The following is a 12,632-nucleotide window of genomic DNA, read 5'->3' on the forward strand; positions in this document are numbered from 1 at the left end:
CTATATCCTAAGATTAAGCTGGTGCTTTTCCATTTCAGAACTACCACCATGAAACTGATGTGGCTTAAGAATACCTTCTTTTTTTCCATGTCTCCCTCAGAATGAGGGAACAGTTCTTGCTAGTAGCCAGACTGAAGAGCGTGTAATTTGAAATGAGATAGGAAAGATAAATTTTCTTCTGCAACACCAACACATCAGCACTAATGTGAAATCCCAGAAGAAAAATTTGCTGAAAGTTGCTATGGAAGGGCACTGTGCTGAGGCTGTACAGAAAATTTAGTTGGAGTGATTAGTGAGTGGACATTTTCAGTGTGCCCCTATTTCCTAGGAGTAACGTTTCAGGTTCGTACTGAGAACAGGTGTTGATAGTATTTTATTTTGGTAGCACTTTTTGGTTATTTAAAAACAAAATAAAATAACCGTTTAGCACATGTTCTCTTGCTCAAGCACTTGTTTGGTGCTTGCTCTGCTGGAAGCTGTTGTAGATGTTTCCACTTGGTTGATGCTGCAGTGTATCAGATGGTATCAGTATATAGGGAAACTGCACGTTCATATGTGCAGATTAAATTGCATCCTTTCCAGTGTTCTAAAGTAGTTTGAGTTTTCTTGGTCACAGTGACTCATACTGGAGTCACTTGTAAGAGTTTGCTTCACAATCTGATTACAGATACCACACAACAATGAAAAGCTGTTGTTAAACCACATAGTGCATAGGTATGCTTTGTCTTTTTAAGTAGTCCTTCAAATATGGGGAAATACTCTGGATTCTTTCCTTCGTTGTTTTTTGGTTTTGGTTTTTTTTAAGCATGTAACTCTGTATAATTCAGAAAGTGCTTAAATTATTCACATATAACAGAAGTGAAACATGAACCCCGAGGGCAAAAGCCATCTGATACGTAGCATGTTGCATGATGGACTCTGTAAGAGCAAACTCATTCTTTCTTTCTTCCTAAATTGACTGTTTATATAGACTTAGATTTTAAATGTTCTTTAACTCAACGCTGCTCAAAATACACTGCTGGAGAAGTTTGCATATGTAAGAATGGCTAAATAGTCCAGTGGAAGAAGCACAGGTCTGCAGTGTAGTCTGTGGCTTCTGTGAGAGCTGCTCTGAAACTAATGCCTCCTGTTTTATGATGTCAGCCCCTGGCAGATGTTGGTGGTATGCCAGTAGAGGTTAAACCTTCCTGCCAATATCGTTACGTTTTGTTGCAGTGTGATGTGGCTGCAGAGGGACAATCGGACAGTGGTGTCTGACATGGAAGCACATATAAAGCAAAGGTGTGTCACTGAATTTCTCCGTGAGGAAAAAGTTACACTTATTGACATTGGTGGATGCTTGGTGAACATTGATGAAGTACCAAACAGTGGATATGAGCACAGTGTGACAGTGGGTGGTAAGTTTCAAGGATGGCAATAGCTACCTGAAAGACAAGCTGTGTTCTAGGCAGCCATGCAGATTTTTATGAATATGGCATGCAAATTCTTATTCATTGCTGGCAGAAATGAGCAGCTAATGGTGATGGCTATGTTGAAAAACAGTTTGGTAGCTGAGAATATTGAATAGTGTTATTGTGCTCTTTGTATCTGTTGTAGTTTCCATGGAAATAAATAGAAGGCATTACTTTTGGAGTGATCTCTGTATGGGCACTATTTTATTCATACAAATTCAGCATGATTGTGTGGGACCAAATCTCTCTATAGTCTATAATCAAAAGGGAGAAGCTTTTCAGGGACTAATGGGGCTAATTTCAGGCACTTGGAATGATGCCTGAAAGTAGGTGGTGTGAGGTTTTCCTTGTGTGAATTGGCCATAGTCTCTTGCCCTTACTTTGCAGAAGCATTCCTAATTTGTTAAGTATGGAAGAGGAAAATATGGTAGTACTAAAGGTGAGAAGGATAACCTGGTGTAAAATGCATATAATGTAATTGGAGTCAAGTTCTATCATCAAATGGCACTGTCTTCTGTTGTATTCTTATAACTTAAGAGGTTTAAAGATTGGGTAGTAAAGCAAGTAGAGCTGGTGGTTCTTGAACCATTACTGAGTCACAGAGCTGCCAAATCACTTTGGCAAAGTCTGCGGGTTATGGTGTGCAACTGATATTTCTCAGGTTGCCTGATCAGATCTCTAATAAACTAACTACATTTCAAAGCATGGTTTTCTGGTACTCTTTTTTGGACTTATATAAAAGACTCTCTAATCCTATTAATACTAACTTCCAAACAATTCCTTGAGCTCAGATACTTGTATGCTGTTAAATTTGAAGGATGTTCTCATCTTTGCCTGAGGTGTTAAGTCTCCTTGACTTCCCTTTGATTACTGTAATTGATTATATAAACAGAGCCACATCAAGAATCGAATCCTAGTTACCTGCCTCAAAGATGATTTCAAGTTTTGTGGTCTGGTGGTTTTAGTATATCTTCTGGAAGTCCTGCTCCTCATTCCATTTCCTGCGTAACATTTGTACACATACAGTTACATTGCCCTGTAGCAACACAGATCCAGCATTTTAACTAGAGTAACCAAACTGTTGCAGTAATACAAAAGATCCAATTGTAGCAGAGTTATTTCCGAATTAATGTATTGTGTGGTAGCACTTCTTAGAGCACGATGAAGAATGGGTGTGAGGTGTTGGAAGGGGGAGGAGGGCAGTGATGTTCTTTCTGGGTGTGCACCAGCTTAGGTCCTCTGGGCTAAAGCAATTCATAGTAAGAGGAAAGAGTCTGTTGATGGATGTAGTAGGAAGCTTTGAAGCAACAAAAAGGGAATGGTGAATGCAGTATTTTGGTAGCTGTCAGACTCAAAAGACAAGGAAAAAAAACAGTTGCTTGTGCAATCCAGGTCTGGTTCCTATCTTGTAAGCTGGAAGGAGCAGGAATTGCAGTGGAAAACACATCATGCAGTGCTTGTGTGTAACTTGTCTGAGTAGCCTCAGGTACTCTTAGAATTTTGGCAGCATAAGAACAGAGCTACCATACCTCCGTGTAATCTGTAATGAGGTGAGTTATGGAGCGTACTTGGTTTCAGTATCTCTCAGTTTCACCAGGTTGCACTTTCTCTCAGTATTTTTTTTGTGGAGGACACAGCTGATGGCTGTTTCCTTGGTCCTGGAGATTTGCAGCGTGTATGTGAAACCTGAAGGGTTTGCTGCAGAAATGCTGTCCACCTCACAGTCTAAGTTCTTTCTGTATTAGTAGTTGTACTTAAATATGTTTTTGATGTGTGATAATTGGCGATTTGAGGCTGTGGTGCTTTTTGTGAGCTCAGTTGATACCACTGTGGTGATTGTCCATGCTCTGATACCAAATATCTGTTGTTAATTGGTGGTGGTAAGAATGAGGCTGAGATAGTTTTAAACAAATGAACTGTCTCTCATTTGGTATATTATTGCTGCCTCAGGATTTGATGGCAAGCTGTAGGCTGAAAGCATTAAGCTGAATCCAGCAATTCAAGTCATCATAGAATTGTTTTGAGTTGGAACGGGCCCTTAAAGATCAATATTTATGACAGTATTTAGTTTGAAAAACATTCCATAGAATCACACAGGATTGCAGGGGTTGGAAGGGACCTCAAGAGATTGAGTCCATCCCCTGCTGATGCAGGTTCACTGTAGTAGGTTGCACAGGTTGGTGTCCAGAATCAGGTCTTGAATATCTCCACAGAAGGAGACTCCAGCCCTCTGTGGGCAGTCTGTGCCAGTGCTTTGTCACCCTTACCATAAAGAAGTTCTTCTGTGTGTTAGTACGGGACTTCCTATGTTCAATATGTAGGCCATTGCTTCTTGTCCCATTGCTGTACACCACTAAGAGCCCAGCCTCACACATTTGTCTCCCACCTCTTTAGATACAGGTAAACATTACTCAGATCCTCTGTCTTCTTTTCCCCAGGCTGAACAGATCCAGGTTACTCAGCATTTCCTTAAACGGCTCAAGGCCCTTAATCATCTGTGTGGTCCTCTACTGGACTCCTCCTAGATCCCTGTCTTTTTTAACTGGGGAGCCCACTTGTCCTGTCACAACAGCCCCTCCTAAAGGGTCTGTCCCCTTCCTTCTTACAGCCCCGTTAGTTTGTGCGAGGCCGCTCTCAGGGACCGGAGCTGTCTGTTCTCACAGAAGGAATTGTTCCACCCCTCTCACCATTTTTGTGGCCCAATGTAAGAGAAAATACGGAGGACTAGGAGAAATTCCCGCTCGCGTCTCACCGCGGCAGTAGCCTGCCGGCCGGGCAAACGGGCGCGGAAGCGGCGTACCCGGCCGGGCCCGCCCCGCCGCCACGCGTGCTCAGGCAGCGCTGGGCGAGAGGGAGAGAAGCGATCGGCAGCGGCGGCTCCGCGGCCGATTAGCGGGGCTGGCGGGGCGGGGCGGGGCGGGCGGCCCGCGAGGCCGTGCGGGGCCGGGCGGCGCCGCGGCGGAGAGCCAGGTCCCGGAGCCAGGTCCCGGAGCGGCCCGGGCATGGGTCTGCGGCGGCGCGGCCGGTGAGGCTCCGCGGCGTTCATGGTGAGCGGGGGAGGGCGTGGCGGTGGATGTGGCGGGGTGGGGTGCGGGGCGGCCGGCGGGGAGAGCCTGGGGGGAGAGCAGCCTGCGGCCGGTAACGCGCGGTAACGCGCCTCGGACGTTTCGGGCTCCGGCCGAGCCCGGGCGCTTGGTTTTGTGCTCTGTGAGGGCTGCGGGTTGGAAGTGAGTGCCCTCCCACCCCCAGCACAGCGTAGCGGTGGAGCGGTGTGGTTCTCGCAGCCCCATCACCTGGTAGCGTTTCGCGTTCCGCTCCCTTTAAACAAAGAGGACGCGGAGCCGGGTGACCTTGGCGGAGAGCTCCGCAGCCCGTGCTGCGTGGGGCCGGCTCGGCGCGGTCCCCCTCTGGTGCCGGCAGAGCCCTGGGTTCTGCTGCCGGGACCCGCGCCGTCACTGCTGCGGGGCTGTATCTATCTGCCAGCTGCCCTGGCTGTGGCAAACGTGCAGGAAAGCACGAGTGGTCGCAGTGTTATGGACCTATTTGAATTTATAAGCGATCGGATCGTCCTAATTCGATCCTGAAGTTAATTTTGTGTCCGTAGTAGGTAAGCCGGCCCTCGTTACAGGACAGGATTTACGTACGGTTTGCCACTGCCGGAGATTTGAGTCGGGTTTAAAAAAAAACAGCAAAACTTAAAGTGAGCCATTGTGTGTTCAGCCTATTGCAGTATGCTGTTATGTGCAAATGCTTCTGCTTGCTCCGTCAGCAAATGCTCTCAGTGTGAGTTTGTGGAGGCTTCCGTCTGTTCCATCTCCCTGTCATACATACACAATGCTCTCCTCAAAATCACATTCTCTTCCTACTGAAATAAAAGGTCATTATAAGGAGTGTTTGTGAGGCTTTTTAAACCTTGCCTAGTTCCTGTGCAGTCTTATCGTTTGTATGCAGTGGACATTTTTATTATTTTTGGCTGCTACTGGGAATACTACAAAGGACTTAACACTGCTAATCTGCTAAAATGTGCCACTCCTATTCTGTGTGCTGGTCAGGCTTCTTTGCTGTAGTCATGATGAGTAAAACATCAGTGGATGCTGGCTGAAATGCGGAATAGGCTTTTGCTTTATCCTTTCAGAGCTGTGAATCACTGTGCTGATATACCAGTGCTGTAACTAGCCACCCATAACTACAAACTATTCTAAAACAGAGCATCCTCAGTCAAAAAATTCCTGAAAAATGCTTTGCAGAGCATTAGTCTGGAAAAGTTTGTGCTTAAGTGATTAGATTTCCAAATAATGGGAATAAAATCCCCATTGCAACCTAGTCTGTACAGTTTTTTGTACCTTATGAAAGCTCTGTAGTTGTCTTTCAGTGAAAGGAGACCTTGAAAATTTCTTATGTGAATATCAAGCAGCTTTCTTGGAATTTCCCATGTCATAAGCTCTGAGTGCTTGTGTTTTCGTGTCAAGTTGTGTGATGTTTTAGGGAGATTGATATGTGATTTCAGCCTTGTTGCAGGTTGTAGTGATTGTTAGCTGGTTTCTCTTCTATTAGCAGTGAAGGAGTAAAACCAGAAGGTTTAGGGACGAGGTTCACGTTGTCTGGGGAAGCAGTAATGTAGGTTAGTATTTGGCCATATTAATTTGTGGAAAATAGCTAGATCCATCTAATAGAATCCAAAAAAAAAAAAAAAGATAAAATAAAAATAAGCTTTTCTATCATCCCTTAAGTGCAGTAGGTGTGCTCTGTAGCCAGTGGGGCAGCTGAGGTACCTACTGATGGGCACTAAGGTGTGCTGATGCACTTTGTCACTGGTCACTATCTGCTGCCTGCCAAGAGTTATTAATATAAGAGCAGTGTCTTAGCATTCTGAGTGGGTGTCAGTCACAGCACCTTTTCAACTAGGTTTATTTGCTTATTTTTGCAATAGACTTTTTTTTTTTTTAATGAGGAGCTTTGTCAGTATGACTGCTCTCACTCTAGTAGTCAAAGCTAAGTACTGTTCAGTAGTTTAAATACTTCTGTTTTGTTGGTGTTCTTTTCCTTGTGTTTGAACTGCTGCCATGCATAGCAGCATTTGCTGGTATTAATGAGGTAGACATTCCAAATTCATGACTGTGCTTCCCGTCACAGCGATGCAGGCATCACAGGATTGATTGTTGAGACACTACCCTGTTAATAAACAAGGAAAGTTCTGCATCCCAAGAGCTTCACAGAACTGGTCTGTGAGTCTCACAGAACTTGCTTGAACTAGAATTGAATTGGACAGCATAACAGAAAAGTTAATATGTCTCTGCATTCGAGTGTGTGTTTTTCATGTGTTTCTGCATTTAAGGAGGAAGAGAAGGGCTTTCTGTTAGAAGCAGACACCCAGTTCTGGTTTCTGAATGAGCCAGGCAGTTTTGGTTGTGTTTGAGGTGTTGGGTCTTTTGCCCAAAGAACTTTTTGTACATAAGTGGCATGTTAGGTTGATGAAAATCAGTTCCATTTGAAGGAGTTGTTTGTGCTAGCAGGAAAAAGGGGGAGAGAAAGATGGTTGGAGCACCTTTCACAGTGCTCGGTTATAATGCTTCATTTTTAGAGTACTGTGTGTGATTTTTATGGTGTTGTTGTTGTTGGGTTTTTTTTTTTTAATATAAATGGTATAAATATACTGGAAAAAAAAGTGTCTTTTGGAAATGGCAAAATTTGTGAAGTTTAACATTAAATGTCGGTAATATTCCAAGCACAAGTTAATGTTATGCTTTGTTACCATTTAGGATTGTCATACTTCAAGGCATCGTAAGAACTGATTTTAACCCCCCAAACAGTCCTCCCCAGCCCCTGATCTTTTGCATCTGGAAGTAGTTTGGGAAGGAGAGATCTCAGAATGAAATTTTAAGACAAGAAACCCATGGTAGCTTTTGGCTTTGATTTCAAAACCACGTAGATAGAAGTATTTTAGTAGATCTTTTTTATACTTCGGATAGTACGTGTTGTTTCAGAGCTTGTTCTTAGTGGTATTTTGTAAGATCAGGTATTTTGTAAGAGCCAGAGGAACTTAAAATTAGAAGGAATGAAAGAAGACATGGGAACTCACTCCTGAACTTAAATTTTAACATTGTTTTCAGTTCTGAGTTGGTTCAAGCTGAAAAGCTTAGAGGAGATTGCAGTTGGGCAGAGATTCAAGAGCATTATCTTGATGTCTTTTATTGACCTTGTTAAAGTTCTCCTGTGCATCATCTTAGTGCTCTCCACTTTTGTAACTTGTCCTAACTTTTTCTTCTCTAGGAATATGAAGAAAAAACTGGACGAGCTCACAGACCACTCTCTCCTAAGCAGAATGTGAGGAAGAATCTTGATTTTGAGCCACTCTCCACTACTGCACTTATTTTAGAGGACAGACCAGCGTAAGTTTTGGGAAGCATCACAGTGAGAGTCCCTTCAAAGCAGGGCTAGTGAAGCTTTTCTTACTGTGCATATTTGATTGCTCCAATTCAGGCAGATGGTTTTAAATTGAAATACTTTTTTTTCAGGCTAATGAATGTGCAGGTGTGATGGTTATGAGGAAAACTACTCAAACAAAAGTAATCTTACTTTATAGTAAAAACATTCTTTTTGAGCTTTAGTTTTGGGTAATTCTAAACACAAGGGATTTTTATTTTCCCTTTAGGAGCATAAAGGTAAGAATGAAGCTGATATTAGCTAAAGAAATGGAGAAGCAAGGATACGGTGTCTTTGTTTGCATAGAGAAAGACCAAACCCATATAAATAATGAAATGATACAATGATTGTTCTGCAGTGGAATCAGCATCACATGATAAAGGTTGTCAGGAATTCAAGAAGTTCTTTGATGCTTCTGTTTCACTAATGAGATTCTTGCATAGATGGGCTAATGCCAGAAGGATTTATTTGTAGCTGCTTTATCATAGATTTTTTTACTCCTGAATTTCACAAATTGAGTTGTATTTAGTCAATTTGTGGACAGTATCCAGTCTTGCAGACATGATGTCTGCATTTTTATTGTAACAGTGCATTGACACAAAGAGATGGCGTAACAGAGATATATGTTTTCATCAACAAATTTGCATGAGAAATCCTCCTATCAAACTAGTTTATTGGAAGGGTCATTTAAGACACTTTTTAATTGTCTGCTAGACTCCAAGATGAGACTTCTCAGTACACCAGAACAACTTGTGAGGGATTATTTGTAATAGTAAATTTTCTTGTGTACAGCTGGAAACAATGCATCCTAGCTTATTTGTTTTATTTAAAACCTGTTTGTTAAAATTATTCTTTTTGTGAAAAAATTCTCTGAGGCATGCAGTTTGCAGCTAGATTCAATTATGGTACATTACAGGATACCATTCAGATTTTACTTTTTTCTTAACGTTGATACACTGGGGAACTTCTAGCAAAAAAAGTGTTTTTTTTTTGTTTTTTTTTTTAATTTTATACAATGGAGTCATAATTTCTTCCTTCAAGTTGAGGAAACTGAGCAACAGTGCCATCCTTTAATGAATCTCTCTAAAAAATCTTTTTGTTTTTTGTTAGTTGGCTTTTTTTTCCCTACCTGTTGGGCTTTAAGTAATTTCTTGTTGACTTTCTGCAGTGAAAAAAAAATGGAGACTTCCAAAAAATGCGGTGAGATTTTATTTCCAAAGCAACTAGTCTTGGTTTTGGTCTCATTTATAGAGGTTAGGTAAAACTCCAGTTAATATTATGTAGTCTCTGTAGCTTTAAGTGGACAATGTTGAATCCTAATAGGTACATCATCTCACATGAATGATGTCACTAAGAAAGGGAACAAATAATTTAAGTTGCGAAGCTTAAATTGGTAGAATTTGAATTGTTTCTTCTGGTTTTCCATTCCAAAATTCCCTTAACTCACACTGTTCATAAAGACTTTGAATTTATGAAAAGGTGCTGGTCAGCTTGCTTCAGTGAAACTGGAAAAAATCATTCTTTATAGGTAAAAGTTACAGTAATTTGAGAAGCACTTTCTCATATTCTTGTTAGAGTCTTGAGTATTAAAAATACTCATAAGCGTGTAGCATGTGGCTCTGCTCTGCATGCTTTGCAGGTAGTGTGATTATGTAAATAGTGAAGCATACTGCTGCTGATGTTTGTGTGGACAGCTAGAAGCTGCTTTACGTATCAGACCTTACGGGAATGCACACATTAATTTTTGCATTTCTTTTTTATTAACTAAAGGTATAAAGTGGCCGAGTAACACAATGCAGTGATGAACAAAATACTTATTTCCTGTTCTGATGTTTTGGTGCATGAGTTACGTAGTGATTATGTTAATTATTAATGTGATTAATGTAAAGTTAATGTGATCTGATATAGGAGCATGTGTATTGTATGGTAGAGATTTTATTTTAATCACAAATAGAAAATGGCTGTGTTGATCTGGGTGAGTGGAAAATAAACAGAATGACTCTAGCATAGCTTGTTGCTGCAGAAGTGAGGGGAGGGAGTTAAGCATTCTTAAAGAGAAATGGGGTATCTGAGAACAGAGAGAAGGAGGAAGCTGGTGTAGTGAGACATTACTGCGTGAGTAAAGAAAGTTGTGGTTGGAGTCCTTAAGTGAGATACACAGTGAGTGAACAAGGTCTTGTACTTCATATGTAGTGCTCAGTTTAAAGTAAAACTACCAGCTTGTTATGTACCACTATATTCCCTTTATTTATGAAGATAAGTCTGCGGGTTCAGTTGGTTTAATAATAAAAATGCTGAAATTGCCAAGCAAAAGGAAATTGCTCAGCATATTTTGTGTATAAAAGTACTCATAGCTGTTCAAGTGTTCTTTCCTTCTCTTCCGCTGACTCCGGCAAAAAAAATCTTTCCAAGAATCTGTTGGACTACTCCTTAATCAAATATTTTGACATCAGGCAGCATTATGCTTTTCTTTTATAAGTGTCTAGAATTGTCTTTAGATGGGCATGGCAACTTGAAATACTGCTTTTTTTTTTTTAATTTAAGGAACCTCCCAGCAAAACCAGCAGAAGAAGCTCAGAAACACAGACAACAGTACGAAGAAATGGTGGTTCAAGCAAAAAAAAGAGGTAAAGAAAAACAGTAAAGTTAATGGCCATTTCTAAACCTGAACTATACTTATGTCCTTCAGTTTTTCTGTGTCATGAGGGATTTGTACTTCCCTTCAAAGAAGAATCAATCTAGAAAAGAGAGAAGGACAAAAGTAGTTTCATTAAAAAGCCCCAAGAGTTTAGTTTTAAATAACTAAAAATATGAGTTTCATACTAGGAACAATTTGTTACAACTGTCACACATAAGCACATGTATTTTCCATGCAGGAAGTGTAATTTATTTGATAATTGGTCTCCCACTTAAAATGTGCAGCTTTCCTCAGATTTTGCTTCTCTTTTCTTGTCTGGCTTCATAGCAGTGTCTCAGTAACACTGTACTACATATATCATGTGAAGCTGATAGTGATGGTTTCTTGCAGATTATTTTTTACTATTTTGGCCTTTCTAATAAAACTAAACATTGCAGGAATAGGAAATCTGGACACTTGGAAATTGTGTGTACAAGGAGAGCTTCTGGAAATACTGTTTTTCCATCTGGTCTGAGCCATATGAAACAGAGAGAAAGTGATATGAACTCAGGACTTCTCCTTGCTTTCTACAGCTGATGTTTCAGTTAAAATATTCCATTGCAGTTTTGGTGGGAAAATTCATCCTCCCCCTCTTTCTTGTAACCCCTCGTCAGTATGTCCACATAACAGTAATGGTCCGAGGAGATTCTCCATTCCTTCTTTGCACATCCAGTAGGTGGTCTGGGAGATATGGAGCAATGTTGAGGTTAGGCAGAGGGCCAAGTCTTTGTGCTGTCTTTGCTAGATGGGACTATGTCATTCTATCAGATGAAGTACCTCTGGAAAAAAAAACAAAAAACATTTTCCTATGACCTCTGCAGATGAACAGCTTGGCAGAGTAGCACATTGTGTAGAGTCAGGAAATCAAAGTGTGTAAGCGCTGTTTTTGTTAGAGAAAAATGCAGGGCTGTGGTTAAGACAGACTTACAAAGGGCTCGTATCAAAACTGGAAATACTCAGAGGCAGTTGGTGTGGTTCAGCTGTAGATTCTGCTGTGTATTAAAGTGAACCCAACTGGTGGTATGTGTTCATTCCAAAGAGCGTGGTACATGCCATCCTTCAATTAGTTTTCCTTGCCAAGTCAGTACTTGCCCATACTGTAGGCTGTGTTTGCTCACACACACACTCACACACACACACAGTTCTGTATTTCCACTGCTGACGTTTGTTAAATCACATCTAACAAATTTGTCTGTGGAACAAACAGTAGTAGATAGTGCAATAAAAGAAGTACTGAACAGTAATGCATAAATATGTAAAATACATTTAAACTGAACGTGAAAAATGTAGGTTTTTATTCTGGAAGTTTCCAGTTTGTAGATTTGTGATGTAGGACATTCAGATTAACCATGCACTAAAATTTTAGAATTTGAATAGTCTGCTGGAAATGTGTGTAAGGTGATTTTCCATGGCTATGTAGTCATGTATAGCTAACTGTCAATTTTTTTTCCCCTGGTATTATTAAACTAAAAAGAAAATTGCTTTCCTGCAGAGCTTAAAGAAGCCCAGAAGAGAAAGAAGCAACTGGAGGAACGTTGTAAGCTGGAAGATAGCATTGGCAATGCTGTTGTAACTTGGAACAATGAAATCTTGCCCAACTGGGAAACTATGTAAGACAGTATGTTATAATTAATAGTTTTAATTAAAACACTTTTGTATCCTGTAGAGAAGTTACAAGGTTAGCAAGTGTAATTTTAAATGGTGTTGGTAGCTTTTGTTTGAAAGTCATCTTTGCACAGTGACAAAGATAATGAGTGACATGAGCTTCATTAGTTTGATAATCAAAAGTGATGCAGTTCTAATTCTCCTTGCTTGTCTTCAGTGGAGTTTGGAGATACTTGGAAACCAAAAGAGAGAGAAGTGATCCATGAAAGAAAATGTAAAAGCAGAAAGCATCATGCTTAAATGCATTTATCAGAAATGAGCTTTTCTTAACTACTTCTTGAGCTTGATGTTTCAGTATCAAACATGGAGTGAAGTATGCACATGGTACTATTAAGCCACTTTAATTAGGGGTAGACCTGCTGAGATAATCAGGTGATGGAAAAGTAGGGAATAAGTTGTTTTAAAAATGTTGAAGT

At 40.7% G+C, this 12,632-nt stretch overlaps 1 protein-coding gene across 4 annotated transcripts in view; it reads left to right on the forward strand.

Annotated features, from left to right (window-relative positions):
• Positions 1-12,632, forward strand: part of TBC1D14 (TBC1 domain family member 14) — a 60,851-nt gene that overhangs the window by 28,692 nt on the left and 19,527 nt on the right. For 3 of the 4 annotated variants that reach the window (XM_065735813.1, XM_065735814.1, XM_065735815.1), the window contains exons 4-6: positions 7,722-7,840; positions 10,419-10,501; positions 12,044-12,161. In XM_065735813.1, the coding sequence (XP_065591885.1) occupies positions 7,722-7,840; positions 10,419-10,501; positions 12,044-12,161 (320 nt within the window). Of the gene's footprint in view, positions 1-4,417; positions 4,499-7,721; positions 7,841-10,418; positions 10,502-12,043; positions 12,162-12,632 lie in introns of those variants that run through there. The other variant, XM_065735816.1, reaches the window with a different exon arrangement.

The sequence above is a fragment of the Cyrtonyx montezumae genome, unplaced genomic scaffold (genome assembly GCF_038088225.1).
Source record: "Cyrtonyx montezumae isolate F1298 unplaced genomic scaffold, pur_monq_1.0 scaffold_2, whole genome shotgun sequence".
In the NCBI taxonomy this organism is placed as follows: domain Eukaryota; kingdom Metazoa; phylum Chordata; class Aves; order Galliformes; family Odontophoridae; genus Cyrtonyx; species Cyrtonyx montezumae.